Source organism: Lygodium microphyllum, chromosome 24 (genome assembly GCF_053477565.2).
Source record: "Lygodium microphyllum isolate KBCC chromosome 24, Lygodium_microphyllum_v1.1.10, whole genome shotgun sequence".
Lineage (NCBI taxonomy): Eukaryota > Viridiplantae > Streptophyta > Polypodiopsida > Schizaeales > Lygodiaceae > Lygodium > Lygodium microphyllum.
Genome location: NC_141158.1, coordinates 116,468,565 through 116,491,954, shown reverse-complemented (window position 1 = coordinate 116,491,954; position 23,390 = coordinate 116,468,565). Strand labels below are relative to the sequence as shown.

Genomic DNA, 23,390 nt, shown 5'->3' with positions numbered 1-23,390 from the left:
CTCTAATGTAATCAAGTTATGAGTTTTGGTTGCCTATTGAGCTTTTCAAGGTCACGACATAAGGTATTGACATTGGCAATCAGCATGCCATGTTTCTATCAATGTCAACATTATGACCCAACTTTTCATCTTTCTCCCTCATAAAAGTAGCAATATGGATGTCAAGTAACCTAGCATGAAAATAACAAGGACGATGGCAACGCAAGTGGCAAACTGCCTCTCTTCTATATGATTTAACTATGGCAAGGAAAAGTAGCCATGTGACCAATAGACCGTAAACCAGCATTACCTTGACCAAACATCTCCTAGAGAGGCTTAAATGTAAAGGACAATTTGGCTTCTCCAAATGGGTAAGAGACTTACTTCCACCACCCACTAGGTAGGCTTACACATGGTCCTCAAGCATGAAGTTTCATTCCTCACAGTTGAAAACAATAGACATACAATGTGCACTCACAATGTCATCATGTCAAACTCCGCTCTAGATTCTCATGCAGTCGTCTAAAGGAACCTTGAAATAAACAGAGCCAAGAATTCAAGCTATAGTGTAATAGATTGATTCCTTTTTCGTATCTACTAAATAACTTTGCAAAATCTACTAAGAAGGCTGACCACCAAGTCCTAGAGAGCCAAGAATTCAAGCTATAGTGTAATAGATTGATTCCTTTTTCGTATCTACTAAATAACTTTGCAAAATCTATTAAGAAGGCTGACCACCAAGTCCTAGAGAGCCAAGAATTCAAGCTATAGTGTAATAGATTGATTCCTTTTTCGTATCTACTAAATAACTTTGCAAAATCTACTAAGAAGGCTGACCACCAAGTCGGGCTAATTCTCTACTCAAAAGGCTAAGCTTTTCAGACTTCAGTACCCCTTCTCTATCAATCAGAGATGGAGTTTAGGACATTATAAATGTTCATGGAAATTTCCTCAGCAAGCTACCTTACTTGTTGGCATACCGCAGTTTGAATATACATACACATGCATCGTAAGCTCTTTTACTTACTCTTTTACAAAAAGACAGACTTGGAGCTTGGAGCCTTAATGAGAATGTATCAAAAAAGTGGAAGTATCATAATTCATTATATTTGCCTCAATGAAACAGAGATGTCACGCAGAGTCAGCAAAAAATCCAAACACCACAAAAGGTCAAGAAGGTGATACGAGCCATCATGTTATTGAGAAACTCACTTTCATGTTGAATTACCAATGCTATTTCAGGTCATTAGCATTCAATTTGCAGCTCTATCAATTACAATTAAGATATAAAGCTATTCTGATTTTTGTGTTGTGGTTGAGGTACCACTGCCAGAAAATTGGTGGAAGCTGAGACTCGATCTTAGACTGACTTCATGAAAATACACTCAGACTGAGTCTGAGACTTCTTTTGTGTCAGTGCCATCTATAAAAGATCTGTTCGACTTATGGGGTTTTGAGTTAGCATAATTGCCTTGCTTAAGGAGGCTCTGCTTTGCAAACGCTTCATTTCCTTCTTGAATGTTCAAGAATGTATACATGGCCATCCCACTTAATGCCATCATTGCTCCAAATAGGCTTTTGGGACCAGGGTTTGAATGAAAGATAAGGAAGCCACCAAGAAGAATTACACACGTCTTGAACTGGCCAAGCACGACATGGGTAGTTGCAGACGTTGCGCTGGAAATGTGGCACATGATCAGTATATGTACAGCTTCAAAGCAATATATTCAATGCAGATACTTGAGACATTCTTACTTACCCAAGCGCTAGAGCTCCAGACCATTGCAACAAGAAACCAAAAACAGCAGAGACAAGTATGGCAAAGGTATTACGAAAGTCCCAGTTGAAGGAAAGTAGACCAGGTGGATCTAAGCATGGCATCAGGGCTATGAGACCCAACACTGTGATTGGAGTGGTTCTCCACATGAGCCTGACAATCAAGGCATATATTAGTGGCCAGTTAACTTTGCTGGGATACGCAAAGAAAATGAACCATGTGTAGCTTACGCAAGTGCTGTCCAGTTGTCGTGCTGCTGCAAGTTGGACCATAGGATCTTGTTAGCAGCACTAGGAATAATCCAAGCAAGGGCAACCAATGCACCAAAAATATTGAACTGCAGGTCTGTCACAGTGGCAACGGCCACTCCCATAGAAACTACTCCTAAAGCAAGGGCCTGTAGATACCACACATGCATCCACAGCCAAAATTCAGAGACTGGAAATGGCTATGTCTAATACTACCCGCATATGTATGTACACATCTTACACCCAAGGAAAAAACAAACACAGAAAGATGGGCATGACGGGGACAAATGACTTTCTAGGAGACTAATAGGAATACCTTCTGAAAAGAAACTCGTTTTCCAAAAAGCACCCATTCTGTTGCCACAATTGTAGGGGTGACTGCAATTTTGGCCATTTGGTAAAAACCTACACTGAAGAATGATTCAAACCATACTGAGTGTGATTTCCCAAAATAATGAAACCCAATTGAGAGATCAAAAAGGTTATCGCCTGTTACCTATTGTACTTCAGGCTCACATTGGCAAGACCACTAGCAAATGACATAACCACACCAAGAGCTATAAGAGAAGTAAATGGTGTTGTCTTTGATGGAGGTGCTGCAGGAAGCAAAGAAAATGCATTGAGCAAAGCCATCAGAATCCAGCTCACGACATAATGGGCAATCGTAAGCGCTATCGGATAGTTGAATCCTACCTTCCCCAAAAGCTGCAAATACAAGATGAGCTACGCATCAGTGAACCATACAGTCAGTAGTGTCCACCACACCTCAGTAAAAAAAGAGAATTGAAAATGTTTAGATATATAGATTATCAACAATGGCAAAGCATGTTTATATTGTCTATGCATGGCTTTTTACAGCTGCCCCTAGATTTATAAGCGGATGAATTTAGTGGCTTTACAATCAAACACCATACATTATTAGCTCCTCACTAAAAAGAAGAATTATTCTGCTGAAAACAATATGACAGGTAGAGATTATCATAATGGCCATAGCACATTTATATCAATACAAGCAAATGCCTTTACAGCCAAATGTCCTACATTCTTAAGTCTACCAATAAAGCTCTCATGTAGGTGCACACAAGCTTCTTATGATCTAGAACATGTTTTAGTACTATGGTGGTTGGAATCTTGGATCAAACCCACTTTCAGTTCACCCCAGCTGCGATATAACTCAACAACCACCAACCAACTTTCAATTTGGATCCCAATTAAGAGAAATGCCTGCAGAGTTTCACTGAGAGGCACGAGAAGAATTGAACATTCACTGCTTGCAAATCATGGAGTTCGGTATATACATGGTCCGTTTAGGCACCTTCTCTATCATTGACGAAATAACATTGTGAAACTTAACACCAAGCTTTCGACCATCCCATACAAACTCTTCCGATAGTTTGGGTGAAACATCATGAGTTGGGAAGAGCAGAATTGAAATGAAAGCTTGCTCTTTTTGCCTCTTTTGCAACACTTTGTCCAATAATATAGAACCACATGAGAGTCCAAGCTTATGAAGGGAGTGAAATTCAATGAATCATTGCTAATACACTAGGCAGAATTACTATCCACAAGGCAGGGGGTGTTGTGCTAAGAATTGCTCTTAGCCACTTAAACAGCCCCAAAATATGCTTATTTTAGGCTTATTTTAGCCAAAAGCCTAAAACGGGGAGCGGATCGAGAGAGTTAAGTGGGAGAGGATCTAGAACCCTAATTTTCTATAAATTGGTAGCCAGCCCTCCACTCTTCCCCCAATCTCGTTTTTGCAGGTTTCAAGTGTTATCAGCTTGCTGCCCACACCTCGTTCGTGAAGGACATCTCAGCCCTTGCTGTCCATCACTATTCTCTATAGTCTGGCGCCTGTTTCCAACCCTCCACACGCTGATTGCTGCTGTTTCTGCATGGCGACTGACTGCTGATCATCTGCACTGCTGTCGTATAGCCTGCCACATCAACAAACTGCTGCGTTTGCAGGCCCCGGCTGCCACCCTGACAGTTTTCTCTCTCCTACTGCAGGCGCTGCAGTTTTTCTCTCTCCTGCAGGCTGTCCTACCTGCATTTTTAGTCTTTCTCTCTCCTGCAACCTGCCTTGCCTGCGTTTTTAGTCTTTCTTTCACCTGCTGCCTGCGTTTTTAGTCTTTCTCTCTCCTCATTGTTGTTTGCATCAGATCTAGCTTCTCACTGCTGCGTTTGCTGGTGTTCGACATCCGAAGGCTGCCTTGCTGCAATTCGGGATCCGTTCAGAGTACAACACACTCTCCAGGTCATTACCCTTGCCCTTATCCTTGAGATACAGGAGTTCGAGGTTCAGTATTCATTCACTACATAGTGTGTTTGCTGCATGAGCATCGTATTATTAGTAGTCATATCATTTCATTTATTAACTGTGTTCATTGTCTCTAAGTTACCCTAACCCTAACCCTAACTGTGTTTTATCAGTCGTATGGTTTCTGTTTATGCTTCTATGTTAGGGTATTTTCTTTACATGGTATCAAAGCTTGGTACTCTCTGAGAAACCTAGGCTTTTGATCTGAGAGCTCTTTGTAAGAGGCAAAAACAATGATAGATTCAAATGACTTCGAACACATCAACACCGATTCTGTCTCCAAAACAGCCTATGCAGAGAACCGAGCAAGAGTGGGCCGATTAGCTCGGTCCACAAAGTTCCGACAATGGTGGAAGAAACATCAGAGTACATGAAGAAAAGATAGGTAAGCTGACCTCTGAAGAATATAAACCGATCATAGCCTATCGACGAAAGAAGATTGAGGAGCTCGACCAAAGGATTGCCCTTCAAGAAAAGCTTCTAAATGAAGGTATGCATGATTTTCACTCTTCAGATGTTGCGCGTAAGTCTGGTGATGTTGGAGGACCGTTGAGACCTCCATCAGGGATGAGCCCCCCTCTTGGAGAGCAAGATCCGGAGTATTTTCCATTTTTTTCAGACTCTTCCGTCCTCTCCGGTGCAAGGTACTTTTGATTCGTCTTTTGTGCTGCCTTCTTTTACCTCTTCTATTTTGCAATATACTGGTAGAGATCATGTGGAAGAAAGAGTCCAGTCTGTTGACTATGGAAAAGGTCCTCTTGAGGACCAATTCTTGTATATTAACACATGTCGCGGGGATTATAAGAAAAAGTCAGGTATCTCTTCTTCTGCCCTTCCTTCTTTTCCGTCTACTTCACATAATCAGAATGAATTTGGTGTTCCTTTCACTTCATTACATGGTGCATCATCATCTTCACAGTTTCATTTTCAGTCTTTAAATGATAAAAATAAACAAAAAAAAATCTGCACCTCATACACCTTACTTGCAAAACCCACCTATCCCATCACATTCTTCCACTGCTTCACCACTTCCATTTACACCATTTACATTTCCATTTCAAACACCTCATGTTGCACCGCACATCACTTCAGGGGGTTATGGAAACATAGGCAGATCCTTTAGGATCTCATCCTTCTCTCAGTCGGGTGGTGTTCCACCTACCTACACTTTCGGGATCATTGCAACCTAGATATCCCACTGTCTCTCCCGAGTGTGAATCAGTTGCCTCCACAGTTTGCCTCCATGGCATTGCCTAGTGGATCTTCTGGTCATCCTGCTGTGTCCCAGCCTCACTTTGGACAAGGCTACTGTATCCCAATGTCTCCACCTACACCGCCACCTTATGGAAACATTTCTGTTCCAATGCCTCCGTATCAATCGGCACTCATTGGACACTCACAACCTCCTTCTGCCTACCTATCTCTTCCCCCTTCCTTTTTCTCTTATCAGACACACCCACCTCCATCATCTTACACCACCTACCCGACACCTCATGGTTCTAGCTCATCTTTTGCGAAGAATGCATTTAATGACAAGACTCGTTTGAACGGGTCAAACTTTACTACTTGGTTGAATTTGATGAGACATATCCTTGACTCACAGAACCTATGGGATCTTGTGCAGGGGTTGGAACCCCAACCTGATCCCGCATTTGTTCCATACAAGGTCGTCCACTCATGGAAGGCTAGGAATGCCTCTGCTATTGTCGAGCTGATACAAGGCTTATTGCCTGAGTTTCATTCTCAGCTTCAGCATTTTGACTTAGCGTCAAAGTGATGGGCACACTTGACTGACCGCTATGCAGCTCGGGATAGGACTTGTCGTATTAATCTTAACCATGAGCTTCAGCTTTTCAAAATCATTGACCGGGATGACTTGCAAGTCAAGTTGGCTGAGTATCAACGTCTCCTCGCTGAATTCTCCACTACCGTGACTCCCAAGTCCTTTGATGATCAGGTCACATTATTCCTCAATAAACTCCCCAAGAAATACTTCAATTTTATGGAAGGAATAGTTTCAAAGCCTACCATGCCTACATCTATGAATTTGAGTGTCAGTTGTTACGTTACGCACGGTTGTTCGATCAGTTTCATATGAATTCCTCTTCAAAGGGGGCTCTTCTTGCTCATTCTCAGAAAGGGCAACAAGGGAAGGGCAAACCAAACCAAACCTCCACTCAAAATCAAAATCAAACTCAAAAGCTAAATCAATCTGGGGATTCTCAAGCAAACTCCCTAAACCAAGGTGGCAGAATGTACCTAAAAAGAATAGGTATTGTCAACATTGTAAAAAGGTTGGCCATTTTGACGACGAGTGTCGATCAAAGGCATGAGGCACAGTACCAAAACCTAAGTCTCAGACCCTTGCCCCTCAGTCGAGCAACCCCCAGCAAGGGAGGTAAGGTGATGGCAAGGAGCACTTTAAAGGTCAGACTTACACTGCCACCGCACAGCCATCTCAATCGACAACGTTCTCAACTCCAGAGGGCTTGTCTGACTGGTCTGCAGAGGTTCATATCGTCTACGTAGAGACATCCGATGCGAGTCTCGTTCACATCTGTAAGTTGCCTCCTGACGAGGTTACTGCAGAGGCCCACTCACCACCTAACAATTTTCTCTCTCCTACTGCAGTTGCTGCAGTTTCTCTCCTGCAAGCTGTCCTGCCTGCGTTTTTAGTCTTTCTCTCTCCTGCAACCTGTCCTGCCTGCATTTTTTAGTCTTTCTCTCACCTGCTGCCTACGTTTTTAGTCTTTCTCTCACTTGCTGCCTACGTTTTTAGTCTTTCTCTCTCCTCGCTGCTGTCTCCATCAGATCCAGCTTCTCACTGCTGCGTTTGCTGGTGTTCGACATCCGGAGACTGCCTTGCTGCAATTCAGGATCCGTTCAGAGTACGACACACTCTCCAGCTCATTACCCCTGCCCTGATCCTTGAGATACAGGAGTTCGAGGTTCAGTATTCATTCACTGCATAGTGTGTTTGCTGCATGAGCATCGTATTATTAGCACTCATATCACTTCATTTATTAACTGTGTTCATTGTCTCTAAGTTACCCTAACCCTAACCCTAACTGTATTCTTTTATCAGTGTGTGCTCTGTCGTATGGCTTCTGTTTATGCTTTTGTGTTAGGGTATTTTCTTTATAGGGGGCTTCTGTAAATAGCAACCTATGACAACAGGATACAACGCAATCATGCAAATGCAGGAGACTGAAAGTGCCGAGGATACAATGCACCAGGTTGGTCCTGCCATAACAGCAGTCTGACTCTCATTTGATCCTTGCTGCTGCCCCTGATCATGCTGGCAGCTGTGATGTGGAATCTGGCCAGATTCTCTGGGGCGCTTATCAATCGGACAATATTGGACTGTTGTTATCCCCAAGTCGACAGAGGGCAGGCCTGCCACATCCTTGCCACTTCCACTTCACCTCGCCACAAATTAGTAGTGTAGTTGTAGATTCTAGAAGTCCCTCTTGCAAGTGCCCCGTCTGTCATGTGCAGGAGAATCTGTTTTAACTATGTGAGTATTATCCACCAACTCTACCTCTAGCCATCTGGTGCAACAAATGAGCCTAGTTGATGGTGTTAAAAAGAAGCCCATATAGAATATTGGATGCATTTTCCTACAATTCAGTTGCTCCAAACTGTAATTTACAAGACTCCATTTGTTGATGATCTTGGAGGTACCCAATTTCTTAAGGGCCAATTTCTGAATTGACTATGTGAAGCTCATCAATCTTTTCTTTGAAATTGGCGTTTGCTTTCAAGGCCACAGAGAGAGAGAGAGTTGCTGACAGGACACACATACACACCCTGAACAGGGTCTGCTTGTTCAATGAGAGCCAAGCATTCCCATAACTGGTATTTTGCCTTGTCTAAACTAGGAGCTGACCAATGAAGAAAGCCAGCCTCCGAGCATTTGTGAGAGTTGGTGACAAATAATGCGGAGCACTACCCTAAATGTGAAGGGTAAACAACCTCAGCCCTTTCATACTCAGGAGGACAACAAGCTCTTAGACGACAGTTACCATCACCACTTTTGATGGATGGAAGAACAAATAAGCAGGGACAATGCAGCAAGTGGATGATGCTCTTGCAGCACGATGCCATAGTAAGGGGTACAATCTCTACCAGTTGTTACAGGCAGCCTCCAATGGAAGCACCTTCCACTGTCCCAAGGCATTTGCAGGGTTTCAGGACATAGAAATGCCTTCTCTGGCCAGGACAGTACAGCAGCAGGCAACACCACTGGCAGAGAGCAGCAGGAGATAGCTGGCAGCAGTGGCAGCTGAGGCAGCCACATTGGCAGGTGGGTGGCAGGCTGCAGCTCCAGTGAGCAGGGTGGCAACTCCAAGGGGCAAGAAGGAAGCCGATGGCAAAGGAGTATGAAGAAGGACGATGGGGTGTTGGTGGTAATGACGACGGAGAGCTGTCGCAGTGATGGATCAATGGATGAAGAATGGATGCACACAAGTACTTTTACAGGAGATTTTTGGGCATTTGTCCTACTATGAAATATTTAAAAAAAGAAATGGAAAGTCTTACCTCAAAAGAGACAATGTCTAATCCCGTACAAAAGATTCGAAAAGGAGGTATACAAATAGAAAGATATTTGTAACTGAAGTGGAACATGGCATTCTCTACTAACAAGCTCAGGAACTTATAGTTGGTATTAATTCACAGGTGCATGTGTATGGCTCAGAGACCAATCAAAAGCAATCGTGGCTCAACAGCACAATGCACAGGAGCAAAGGTACAAACGTAAGTGTGGCTCTCAGGCTCAACTCAGAGCTAATGGGAACTGGTTACAAATCCCCTTGAAAGAGAGAACTCTTTTGAGAATCAAAAGAAAGGAAATTAAACAAAAAAGTAGAAATCATTTGGAATTAAAATTCAAGTAGAGTACCCCAGACAATTATTTAATATATATCTCATGGAAAGGTCTTTGTACACGTGTGCACATGGCCAGTGTCTAATTTCATAACTTTTTCTATTTTCACTTTTTAATAAAATATTTTGATAATTTTTTACTTTTAACTTTTCTATAAAATGTTTTGAGATGTTTTTCCATTTTTGTATGGGAAATAAATCCCCCCTCAATGTTAAGGTCAAGGATGTCACAAACTACAATTGATGTCAATTTGCTTGCGAACAATACCACCAAGCATTGGATGCTTCACAGGTCATTTTCATGACCAATGGCATAGGCAAAGAACCACACTAACTATCAATGTGTAGCCAAAGTCTCCAATTTGAAGGCAGTAGCCTTTGATTTGAAAAGCCCCGAATTTCTGTGACGAAATTTTTTGGGCTCTAATACCACTATTGGGTGGATGACAGGCCATCAACCTTCTAGACTGCAAGGTGACATGTCAGCAGGTCAATGGGCAGCAAGTCAATGATGATGAAACAGCAAACTAAAGATAATGACACTTGAAAGGGCTGGATCCGACAAGGATGGCGGATGGAGGCAACACGTTGGATGGTTGCAATGGGTGGATAGGGGGCAGAGGTCAACAGTATGGTCGTGCCTAGTAAAGGCAACTGGTGGAGCTGCATGAGGCAGCAAATGTATAAAGCACACGGCACTGGACAGGACAGGTAGGCAATGCTCAATAGGATAGGCAAGCAGCAGCTGGGCTGCTCTTAGACATGGCACAGCTGCTCGGCAACTGCCTCAACTTTGCTTGCAATGCTAAGAACACATGCGGCAACACCTTCCTCTTCCTCTGTCTTCTTCTTCAATGGCAATTGAAGCCTCGTTGACCGAGAACAAATCCTTTGTTCTAATACCACTATTAGGTGACAGAGCTCTGAATGAAGACTAGCAGCTAAAGCAAATGGAACTCCATGGAGGAGAGAGAAAGAAAAAAATAAAGAAAGAAAGTTATATTAATGTCCTGTGGAGGCCAAAACTAACTAAACAACAAATCAAGTACATCAATTATCATTTGTACATTCCACTTTGGGTGCCAAAAAGGAATAGTCAATTGGAAAACTAAAGAAGAAAAGGCAAAACTAAACTCTAAGATTAGCCTATCCTTACATAATAGGAATACAATATATCAAAAGATTCATAGTACAAAAGAAAATACAAGAGTGCAAAAGTCAGGGTAAGGTCGCAGAGGAGACCGTCCAATGCCAAGAAACTAAGTCCTCTCTTGTCAAGATATCAGCATGTTGTATAATATCAAGCTGCCACTAAAGAAGTCCCATAAGCTTCGCAAGATGACGTTGGATGCCATAAGGTTGCACCGAATCATGATATTTAGCTTTACCAAATACCCAATCAAGAGGGTGCATCCTAGTCCCCACCACAACATGCCAAATGTCTGAGAGGAGGGCCCTCCAAATCTTTGGAGCAAAGGGACAAGAGATAAACTTGTGACAGGGAGACTCAACCATAGTGGTACAAAAAAAACAATTCCCATTAGATATAGCCCTACGCTGAAGAGCAACAATTCCCATTAAAAATACCCCTACAGTGAAGAGTTGATGCAAGGGGAAGGCCCCCACCAATATTCTCCAAATGAACACCTTACATTTAAATAGCATCTTGTTGGTCCATCCTGTTAGAATTTCCTAATTCTATGAGCAGTGTCCAATGTTTTAGTCAATTGGTTTGTAGTGTGAACACAACTAAGTTAACAAGTTGTGTCACTACATATAGTCAGTTCTAGATTCATCTAACTTCAATTGAGTTAGGGGTTTAGTCTATCTTAGACCTAATGTCATGAAGACAGGTATTTTTGAAACCTCACTTAACATGTGGATTAATTTTTAATCACATGATTAAGTAAATGTTACACGTGAGGTGCAACTGGGGTTAAAGTAAATTTACGAGCCCGGGACCCGAAAAAATCACGGGATGTCAAAGGGCTATAAGTTATGCCGCACAGGTACTTGGTGGTATCTGGTGCCAATTGTTGGCCTAGGTCATCCATTTGGCCATAAGTGTCAGTTAGTGACACTAGAGAAGTGGCGTTTAATGGTACCTAACGCCAATCTGATAGTCAAAGATAGCACAGAGACACTCGTGAAGGGAAGTTGCCTAGCCAATTTAATTATTGGCCAGTCAGATTATTTTTTCAGGGCACCGAAATCATTATTAAATTAATTTTCAGTATTTAAAGGCTAAAAATTCATATTTAATTATGAAAAATGCTAGAAAAACCATTTGGAAAGACTGCCACTTGTCAAAAATGCCAATGCAAGATTGAAAAACGTCTTTAGACGCTGAAGAGAGGCATTTTTATAAATTCAACCTGTAAGAGAGAGGGGGGAGAGGTTGCTGGTCTGATTTGCGGCCATTTGAGGGCCTTCTGAGGATGCCAAGGGCAGAAAAAGACCATTCAACATAAGGAGATAGCATCTACAGGCTGTTGAGACAAGGCAGCAACAGTAAATGACTGATTTTCTTCAGTTCTTTGCATCTACAAGCTATTGTGGCAGAGCAGCAACTCGGCTGATTTTCAGTCATTCTTCACAACAAAACCCTAAATTTTCTCTCTACGGCTTTTCCTCTCATCTCCCAGTCATTTCACAGCCTTGCTCCAAAGATCTTAGCATTTGGACCCTTGGAGGCTAAGAAGTTGCAAATTTCTCTACTGTAAACCCTAATCTGCACAGAAATTAGGGTTTAGCAACAACCTCGGGAAGCGTGCTAGAAATTGGAAGCTCCAAGACTTGGACTCAACAAGGCTGAAGCTGTTTTTAGCCTATTCAATTCTCCCGATCCCCTTCGCAATCCAAACTCCCCTCGCTGTCCAAAGTGACCAACAAGTCTTCAATCTATTTTGCCCCTTGATTCAGATACTTAACTGGCCTTCACCCACTTTATAGACGATGGAAATGCCCCAAATTCAATGGCTGGCTAGTTCTCCACCTAAATTTAGCTGAAATTCGCCTTCGGCCCTAAAAAATCCAAGTCTTGAAGCTTCCAATTTCTGACACACTTCCCAAGGCTGCTGCTAAACCCTAATTTATGTTGTAAATTAGAGATTATAGCAAAGAAATTTGCAATTTCTCCGCCTCCAAGGATCCAAACGCTAAGATCTTCAAAGCAAGGCTGTGAAATGGCTGGGAGATGAGAGAGACAGCTGTAGCGAGAGAAAATTCAGAGTTTTGTCACGAAGAATGATTGAAAATCAGTCAAATGCAGTTGTTGCCCTGCCACAACAGCATTAAATGCTATCGCCTACAGCTGAGACATCCAAATCAGCTGTCACCTTGTACTTGGATGCAATCGCTCAACTGTGGAGGGTCCGAATCTGCAATCGCCTCCTCAAAACTCACTCGTGGCAGGCTGCAATGGCTGAAAATAGGCTAGCCATGGCTGCTCACAGCTCTCCCACCTTTGCTACAGCAAGAATAATCTCGTTTTTCCTCTTCTTCAACCTTTTACCAACATGTATGGGCAAGTTTGCCGAGTGGCAGCCTTCCAAAAATGGTTTTTTCAACATTATCCATCCTTAAAATTTAATTTTCAGCCTTTAATTACTGAAAATTAATCTAATAATTATTTTGGTGCCCATAAAAATAATTTGACTGGCCAATAATTAAATTGGCTAGGCATCTTCCACTCTCAAGCCTCTCTGTGCCATCTTTGAGCATTAAATCAGCGTTAGGTACCATTAAACGCCACATCTCTAGTGTCACCAACTGACACTTACGGCCAAATGAATGACCTAGGCCAACAATTAACACCAAATACCACCAAGTACCTGTGCAACATAATTTATAGCAACTTTCACCTTTGACATCCCGTGATTTTCTTAGATCCTGATCTCATAAATTTACTCTAACCCCAGTTGCACCTCACATGTGCAACATTTACTTATTCATGTGATTAAATCCAAATTCACCACCTAGTCTTCCAACATTGTGCACTACCCTACACAGCTCCGCCTTCAGTCTCTCAAGTTTGCCGCCAGTGCTGCAACAGCAGCACCTCTTCCACCAATACCGCCTCTTGTACTGCAGCCACCTGCCAATCTGCTAGCCACCCTGCAAAGGCCCCCAATCTGCACTGCCTGTTTATAGTTGCGTCGCCCTACCTCCTATACCACCGACACCTTCTACACGCCCTACCACTACCCGTTGCCTCTGCACTACTTACTAGTCTCCTCCATACCTTTGACCTCTGCGCACGCATTGAAAGGCAACAAAAATTTGGGGCTTTTGAAATCGAAGTCCTATGTGCACATCTTCACCCAAAGTGCTGAAATTGTGCAATTTCCTTGAGATTTGCGCAAGAAATTTGGGGCTTTTGTGATTTTTGCATCCGACACACATCCTGAGGTGCCTTGAAGTTGTCGGTTGCTGTCGACACGAGTCCGAGGCGACATTTCATCATATCTTCAAGCTGCAAAGTATAAAAGCTCTGCAATTTCTTAGAATGTCTTCGCCAAGATTTGGGGTTGTTGCATAGCATGCGTCCCAAAGCAGTGGATAAGTGTTGCAACAACAATATTTTGCTATTTATGTAACACTGTGCAGAGAAATTTATACAAATTTGGAAATTTGCATTGAAAATTAAGGATTTTCAGCATTAAGTTGTTGCATTTAATGTTTGGCACACATCTTGAGGCACATGCAGTAGTACAGCACAGAATTTCTCTAAATTGCAGATTACCTGTTGTTTTGTGCAAAGTGGACATGCTTTTCGAAGAGATATATAATTTTGCCAGTTTTGTACTTGCTCTAGTACCCCATGTTGGGATTTTGGTGCTTAGTTGATTACATTTCACATTTCAGCTTGGAGGTGTTTGGCTATTCGATTTGTGCATTAATTTGCACCAATGTCAAATCACAGAACCCGAGATCAAAGCAACATCTTGGGAGTCCTCACTCATAAGGACAAGCTAGATGGCAGCAACTATCCCCTGTGGAGTTTTATGGTGTGCAATCTACTTGTTGCATAGGATCTTTGGGATTGTCACAGGTGATTTGCAGAGACCGGGTGAGCTTGCACCGCACACACCTCAACGTGTTGCTAGAGGACAGCCAGGTGCTCCTATTGCTGCTCCTATTGCTTTCCTGTTCCTCCTACAGCAGATCGGAGGAGATTGGATTCAAAGGATGCACAAGCATTGTCATTGATTGCCTTGTTAGTTGAGAGAGTTATCATACCTCGTATACGGTCATGCAAGTCCTCTAAAGCAGATTTGGGATACCTTGGAATGCATGTTTGCAGCTCGTAATAAAGCCACAATCTCTTATTTATGGAGCGAACTAGCAATTTGCTAATGCACATATAGATGAGGGTGACAACAAGATTGATCACCTTACACACTTACACACTTATGTGAGTAGCTGCTAAACATTGATGAGGTTATTTTGGATGCAGAAATGGTGAATATTACTCTAAATTCACTCCCAAAGTCTTATATTGGCTTCCACACCTCCTTCAATTTATCTTTGGGGAGGGGCAATAGCCCCTTACTTTTGTGGAATTTGAAGGCCTCTTATTACAAGAGGAACAAACTCAAAGAAATGTTGCAATGCATTCAAAGGGTGTAGCCATGCTCTCTAAATATAAAGGCAAGGGTAAATCAAAGTAGTATGTAAAAAATCAGCCCAAGGCTGATACAGGACAACAATCTAACAAGGCTGCCCAAGACATAGAAAAGGCAAAGAAAAAGGGGAGATCCCACTACTATAAGAAACTAGGGCATTGCATTGATGAATGCAGGAAAAGTTTGGCCAAGGAGAAAAAGGACTCCAATTTGGTTGTCTAGGAGACAACCGCCACTTGGTCTTCGAATCGGGATGCTACATCTAATTTTATGGAGAAGGACTATGCCTTCCTGACATGCAGTTATGACACTTCCATGGCTGATAGTACATTTAATGCTATTGAAACACAGCATACTTGGTATTTTGACAATGAAGCATCCAAGCACATCACTTCACAAAAGTGTTTCTTCACATCATTGCATTCAATCCTTGCAAGGAAGTATGCTACATGTGCTAATAACAGTAATTATAAAGTTTGTAGCATCTCAAATTTCATGCTTGTAGATATCTTATTTGTGTCTAGTATCACAAAGAATTTACTGTCCATTTCAACTTTCAATAAGCATGGTGTCATGAGGACATGCATTTTTGAATCCTCACTTAAGATGTGGATTAATTTTTAATCACATGGTTAAGTAAATGTTGCACATGTGAGGTGTAACTTGAGTTAGAGTAAATTTTCGAGCCCAAGACCCAAGGAAATCACAAGATGTCAAAGGCAAAAGTTGCTAAAAGTTATGGCACACAAGTAGTTGGTGGTATCTAGTACTAGTTGTTGGCCTAGGTCATTCATTTGGCCATAAATGTTAGTTAGTAACACTTGAGAAGTGTCGTTTAATGGTATCTAACACCAATCTAATGGTCAAAGATGACTCAAAGACACTCAGAAATGGAAGTTGCCCAACCAATTTAATTATTGGTCGGTCAAGTTTTTTTTTTTGCACCGAAATAATTATTAAATTAATTTTTATTATTTAAAGATTGAAAATTAATATTTAATTATGAGTAATACTAAAAAAACCATCTAAGAAGACTGCCACTTGTCAAAAATGACCATGCAAGATAGAAAAACAGCTTTAAAGGCTAGAAAGAGGCATTTTTAGTACATTGAGCTTACAAGAGAGAGAGAGGAGTTATTGCTAGTCTAATCTACAACCATTGCAAGACCTTCTGAGGCAATCAAGGGTAAGAGAAGACCAATCAACAATAGGTGACGGCATCTACAGGTTGTTTAGATAGGGCAGCAGTAATAAATGACTGATTTTCTTAAGTTTTTCGCGAAGAAAGTCTAAATTTTCTCTCTCCTCAGCATTTTGTCTCATCTCCTAGCCTTTCTACAACCTGGCTCCGAAGATTACAGCATTGAGATCACCAAAGGCTGAGAAATTTCAGATTTCTCTACTATAAACCATAATCTGCAGTAAAAATTAGGGTTTAGCAATAGCTTCAGAAACCGTGCCAAAAATTAGAAGCTCCAAGACTTAGATTCAATAGGGTTGAAGCTGTTTTCAGTCAAATTCAAGTGGAGGAACCAGCAAATCAATGAATTTGGGGCGTTTTCCATCTCCATCAAAGCAGGTGAAGGCCAATTGACTGCCCAAATCAAGGAATCAAATTGAAGACTTATTGGTCATTTTGGACCGCAAGGGGAGTTGGAATACCAAAAGGGATTGGGAAAATCCCATTGTACATAAACTTCTTCTTCAATTAAGTTAAAGAAATACCGACAGAGGCAATAGTTTTGGGGCCAACAGGGTGTCCATTGTCCAAGATTGTGAGTTAATTTGCATATCTTAGTTTTGTAATAAATGTTGCTATTGTAATTAGGTTGTAATCAAAGAATTACCACCCATCCACTGAAGGAAGGTTGATTTAAGTAAGGTTTCAAAAATACATGTCCTCATAGTGTCATGAGGACATGTATTTTTGAAACCTCACTTAACATGTGGATTAATTTTTAATCACATAGTTAAGTAAATATTGCACATGTGAGATGTAACTGAGGTTAGAGTAAACTTATGAGCCCAGGACCCGAGGAAATCACGGGATGTCAAAGATAAAAATTGCTATAAGTTATGTTGCACAGATACTTGGCGGTATTTGGTGCCAATTGTTGGCCTAGGATGTTCATTTGACCACAGGTGTCAGTTGGTGTGTAACCAGTCTTCCTTCCGCGAATAGATGGTAATTCCCTAATTACAACTTAATTAGGGTAGTAACATTTATTACAAATCTAAGAAATGCAAATTAACTTATAATCTTGGACAATGGATACCCTGTTAGTCCCAAAACTGGCACCCCTTTCGGCATTTATTTAACTTAATTGAAAAAGAAGTTGATATACAATGGGATACTCCCAATCCCTTTCAATATTCCAACTCCCCTTGCTATCTAAAATGACCAACAAGTCTTCAATCTGATTTTTCCCTTGATTCGAATGGCTATTCCTGACTCACAAAGAACGAGAGGAATGACAATTCTTGCTTTGCTCTGACCACTCACAATTAGCCTTCAGTCGCTTTGATGGAGATGAAAAATGTCCCAAATTCATTGATTTGCTAGTCCCTCCACTTAAATTTGACTAAAAATAGCTTCAACCCTACTGAAACCAAGTCTTAGAGCTTCCAATTTCTAACACACTTCCTAAGGCTGCTGGTAAACCCTAATTTTTGCTGCAAATTAGAGTTAACAGCAGAGAAATTTGAAATTCCTTAGCCTTTGGTGATCTCAATGTTGTAATCTTCGGAGCAAGGTTGTAGAAAGGCTAGGAGATGAGAGAGAATGCTGAGGAGAGAGAAATTTCAGACTTTCTTCGTGAAGAACTGAAAAAAATGCATCATTTACTGCTACTACCTTGTCTCAATAGCTTGTAGATGCAAAAAACTGAAGAAAATTAGTCATTTACTGCTGCTACCCTATCTCAACAGCCTATAGATGTTGTCACCTGCTGTTGATTGGTCTTCTCCTCCTCTTGGCTACCTTACAAGGTCTTCCAATTGCTGCAAATCAAACTAGTAGTATCTCCTCCCTCTCTCTTACAACCTGAATACTCTAAAATGCCTCTCTCTAGCCTCTAAAAACATTTTTCAATCTTGCATGGGCATTTTTGACAAGTGGCAACCTTCCCAAATGGTTTTTCCAGCATTATCCATAGATTAAATATTAATTTTCAGTCTTCAAATATTGAAAATTAATCTAAATATTTCGGTGCCCTAAAAAATAACCTGACTGACCAATAATTAAATTGTCTAGGCAACTTCCATTCCCAAGTGTCTTTGCGCCATCTTTGACCATCAAACTGGTGTTAAGTATCATTAAACACCACTTCTCTAGTGTCATCAACTGACAGTTATGGCTAAATAAATGAGCTAGGCTAACAACTAGCACCAAATACCACCAAGTATCTATAAGGCATAACTTATAGCAACTTTTACCTTTGACATCCCGTGATTTCCTCAGGGCCCCAGCCTCATAAATTTACTCTAACCCCAGTTACACCTCACATGTGTAACATTGACTTAACCATGTGATTAAAAATTAATCCACATGTTAAGTGAGGTTGCAAAAATGCATGTCCTCGTGACATGGTAACACTAGAAAAGTGGCATTTAATGGTACCTAATGCCAATTTGATGATCAAAGATGACACAAAGACACTTGGGAATGAAAATTACCTGGCTAATTTAATTATTGGCCAGTCAGATTATTTTTTAAGGCACCAAAATAATTATTAGATTAATTTTCAGTATTTAAAGATTAAAAATTAATATTAATTATGGATAATTTTAAAAAACAATTTGAAAAGGCTGCCACTTATCAAAAATGCCCATGTAAGACTGAAAAACGTCTTTAGATACTGGAGAGAGGCATTTTAGTGTATTCAGCCTGCAAGAGAGAGAGAGGAGATGCTGTTGGTCTAATTTGCAGCCGTTGGAGGATCTTCTAAGGCAGCCAGGGGCAAGAGAAGACCAATCAACAGCAAGTAACAGCATCTACATGATGTTGAGACAGGGTAGCAACAATAAATGATTGATTTTCTTCAATTCTTTGCATCTACAAGCTGTTGAGATAGGGCAGCAGCAGTAAATGACGCATTTTCTTCAATTCTTCACGAAGAAAGTCTGAAATTTTTCTCTCCTCACAATTCTCTCTCATCTCCTAGCCTTTCTATAGCTTTGCTCCAAAGATTACAGCATTGAGATCACTAGAGGCTAAGAAATTTCAGATTCAACAAGGTTGGAGCTGTCGTTAGTCAAATTCAAGTGAAGGGACCAGCAAATCAATGAATTTGGGGCATTTTCCATCTCCATCAAAGCGACTGAAGACCAATTGACTACCCGAATCAAGGCGCAAATCAGATTGAAGACTTGCTGGTCATTTTGGACAGCAAGGGGAGTTGGAATACTGAAAGGGATTGGGAGAATCCCATTGTAAGTCAACTTCTTCTTTAATTAAGTTAAATAAATACCAAAAGAGGCGCCAATTTTGGGGCCAACAAGGTGTCCAGTATCCAAGATTGTAAGTTAATTTGCATTTCTTAATTTTGTAATAAATGTTACTGTTGTAACTAAGTTGAAATTAGGGAATTACTACTCATCCACGGAAGGAAGACTGGTTACATCTTGTGCAGACGGAAGGAAGACTACTCTAGGTACAGTTGGGTGTATGGTTTGAAGGCAAAATTGGATGTATTTATGCACTTTAAACACTTGGTTGCAGAATTGGAAGTAGAAACAAGTTTGAAGGTGCAGACCCTACGCACAAATAGAGGAAGGGAGTATATGTCTTGTGCATTTGAGACATTTTTGCTTAAGCATGGCATTACACATCAAGCCACTCTGAGGATGACATCTCAATAAAATGGAGTGGCCGAAAGAAAGAATCGCATACTCATGGAGATGACCAGATGTATACTTAAGACCAAAGGGCTACCACATAAGTTCTAGTTAGAGGAACTTCAATGCGCTAATTATGTCTTGAATCGTGCACCAACAAAGGCACTAAAGACTATCACACCTTTTGAGGCTTGGCATGGAAAAAAACCAAAGGTTGATTATTTTTGAGTGTTTGGATGCATAGCTTATACACACGTGCTGATAGCGCTTCATAGCAAGCTCGATGACAAGACTATAAAATGCATTTTTACTAGCTACAGTTTAGAAAACAAAGCCGATCGGTTGTAAGATCCACACACAAATAAAGTAGCCAACATCTTTACAAAGATCTTGTACATAGAGCCCATCGATGAAATCAATCTCCATTGCATAAGTTTCAAAGGGGAGGGAATTTTAGGAATCAACTTAATCACCCCCTCTTTCCACGATGAAGGCATGCTACCTGAAACCCAAACCTATTGGCACATGGCAGCCAAAGATTTTGCCAAAAGAGATACATAGGTGCCAAAGAATTCATTAAAGAGACCATCCCAACCAAGACTTTTATCATTAGGCAAGTGCAACAAGACATCCATAACTTCACTCTCACAAATATCAACCTCCAGGAAATCATGTATGTTATGGGTAATCTTGTCTCTGACCGAACCACAAAAGGTTACATGAGGTTGAGCAACCTGAGAAGAACATGCCTATCACAAACCCAAAAGATTTGCAAAGAAGTCCCAACACGTATATAGATTTAATCTGGGGTCCATGACCATGCAACCATCTGCATTTTGCACGCTCACCACATTTCCCCACGTTGGGGACGCATGCAAGGCTTGAAAGGATTTATTAGATTGACAAGAACTATCTCAAAGACCATCAATCAGATTCCTGAGCTTAGCTTGTTGATAGGACCACAATTAAAAACCTTGAATAGGTTCACCCAATCATGCCAATAATGAGACCAGAAAATCATCTTGCAGCAAATTAAGCAACAGTAGAGACCAAGGCCAACATGTCTTCCATAGCATGCAAACACTGCCTAGTAAGTGAAGCATAATAAATCCCGTATTGTTTTGATACCTTATGTACATTGGAAATCATTATTTCAAAAGAGTCCAAACCACCTAGTGGAAAGTCACATAAAAACAGCTCCAGTAGCTAGGTCATGTACCCCTTGAAAACAGCATGACTCAAAAAGAAACAGTTGAATCTCAAGACCGGCCTACCCAAGAGACTAGAAAAAGCATCCACCAACTACCTACTCATATCAAGCTACAAAGGGAAATTATCAACTGAGACATATTGTAGCAAGACCTCCATTTCCGAATTTTTTGGTAAAAAGGAGTCCTCATGCATAGCATAGATATGATCCAATCCAAACCATGTGGCTAAATATTGGAATGAGTGAAATGTAAAACCCAAAGCCAACGGAGAAAGCCAAGACCAAAGACCCTACTTAAGAACATCCATCGCAAAAGCATTCCAAGCCCTGCTTTCCAAAGCATCCATCAAAGAATGTTCCAAACTAGATTGGGACGGGTCACCACACATGTTAAAATCACCCATAAGCAAACCCAATCTTCCCAAGGTCGGAGAATCCTAAAGACGACACCATAAGGCCTGATGATGCAATGAGTCATTAGGTGCATAAAGGCCAGCCAACTGTCACGAGGACGTGAAAATTTGATGCTTTGCTTATGTTTAATTGACATTTGATTAAAGGATTAATCAAATGTGCAATTAAGAGATGCACATGTGTTGCACATGTGAGGTGCAAGCTACTTTCTCACAGTTGAAGACCGAAGGACCCTGTGAAAAATATGGGTGTCAAAGGCAAAAGTTGTAACAAGTTACACTTGTTAGATTCTAGGTGAATTTTGGTGTCAGTTTGCCCCTAGGACCATTAATTGGCCATTAAGTGTCAGTGGTGACACTAGGGACTAGGCATTAATTAATGGATTAATGCTTGTCCAAGGGTCAATTAATGCATGGAACCACTTTGGGTTGCAAACGGCCTAGCCAATTAATTTTTGGATGGGCATGGATTAAGAGCTGAATCAATTTTCAGAATTAATTAATTCTGAAAATTAATTAAATGGCTGGAAATTGCTGAAAATGGATTAAGAAAGCTACCACTTGGCAAAACTTTCCCATGCAAGTGGAGGAAAGGCTAAATAGGACTGAAGGGAGAGGGAAATCTCGTTTTTTTCATTTTGGAGCTGTTGGAAAGAGGTGTTGGACTATTGCTGCCAGCTTTTGGGGCCAATTCCCAGCCATTGGAGACCATTTTGGTGATGGAGATTGCATATTCTTGACCTTGGGAAGCTGACAATTGCTGCTGATGCACTTTCTCCTAAAGATCACAGTCTCTCATGCTCCTATTGTTGTTGATGCATCCGTTTGGGGCTGATACAGCAGGGCAGCAACTGATTTTGATCAGTTCTTTGCGACAAATCTCAAAATTTTCTCTCTCTACAGCATTCTCTCATCTCCTTCAACTTATGCTCAGCCATTCTCAGCCATTCGGAGGAGATCTCAGCCATTTTTGGTGGGCTGATCTGTAATTTCTGCAATAAACCCTAATTCACAGCAGAAATTAGGGTTTAGCAGCCACCTTGGGATCCGTGCCAGAGATTGAAAGCTCAAGGAATTAAAATCAGCAGCTGATAATTGAAGATTATCAAGGGATTTCGGGAGCCAGCCCATCCCGAATTGATTTGGGGCAGCATTTGGCCAGCCAAGGGTCAAATTGGAGAAGAAGTCCTAGGTGAAACAAGGGGCAAATGACCTAAAAGGCTTGCTGGACATTTATGACAGCAAGAGCAATTGGTTAGCAAGAGGAGATTGAAGAATCTCAAGTTGTACTCCTTCAAATTGAATGAAAGCTAAAGAAATACTGCAAGGGGCACCAATTTTGGGGCCAACAGGGTGTCTACTGTCCAAGAATGTTATGGTAAAGTGTGTATTTCATTTTATGTGCATTTATTTGTTGCTGTAATTAACTCTTATATCACCACCCATTCCAAGAAGGAAGGCTGGTTTCACCAACCGTAAAACTTTCCCTTCAAATACAATTTCAATCACTAGAAAGGCTCCATAAGCATCATTCTTAATAAGCATGAGCTTGTATTTCTCATGTATAATCATGCCGCCATAAAAGAAACAGAATCCATGACAATCCAACATGCAACCAATATCATCATGACTCTTGTGTTCAACGGCACACAAGCATCCCGTCTGTTCTCATGCAAAATCTGCCACATGTCGTGCTGTTTATTATAGGAACAAATCCCACAAACATTCCAAGTGGCAATCCACATGTGTCAAACCAAAGGAATCGTGGATGCCACTACTCACACCTCACTTGAATGTTCTTTGCTAACGCCTCCAAAATCCCATCATCCAAAAATTTGGCCAATACCGCAAAAGCATTCTTCCCTATGCGAGCAAATTTCACAAAAGAAGGGTACTTCCATTTGTCAAGGCTGAGTGGGGGTATTTACGATCCCACAATAGCGATCACCTTGCCTTTACAATCAAAAGCAAGGTGTGCTAGCAGATCCCTGGGATAATCTCAAGAACACTCAGCTTGCAATCTCGATTGTAAGGCCTGCTTCAAACTAGAAGGGCCCATGCTAGGGGCAAGCGGCACATCAAAATATTTATCC

At 41.2% G+C, this 23,390-nt stretch overlaps 1 protein-coding gene across 2 annotated transcripts in view; it reads right to left on the bottom strand.

Moving 5' to 3' along the window:
• Positions 1-1,175: 1,175 nt before the first annotated feature.
• The window catches only part of LOC148015548 (Nucleotide/sugar transporter family protein), a 31,435-nt gene continuing 9,220 nt past the window's right edge, over positions 1,176-23,390 (bottom strand). Inside the window, exons 4-8 of one of the 2 annotated variants that reach the window (XM_087665078.1) lie at positions 2,501-2,727; positions 2,321-2,414; positions 1,987-2,153; positions 1,739-1,909; positions 1,176-1,656 (exon numbers count right to left, since the gene is read on the bottom strand). In XM_087665078.1, the coding sequence (XP_087521204.1) occupies positions 1,365-1,656; positions 1,739-1,909; positions 1,987-2,153; positions 2,321-2,414; positions 2,501-2,727 (951 nt within the window). In that variant the 3' untranslated portion in view covers positions 1,176-1,364. The remainder of the gene's footprint in view (positions 1,657-1,738; positions 1,910-1,986; positions 2,154-2,320; positions 2,415-2,500; positions 2,728-23,390) is intronic. The other variant, XM_087665080.1, reaches the window with a different exon arrangement.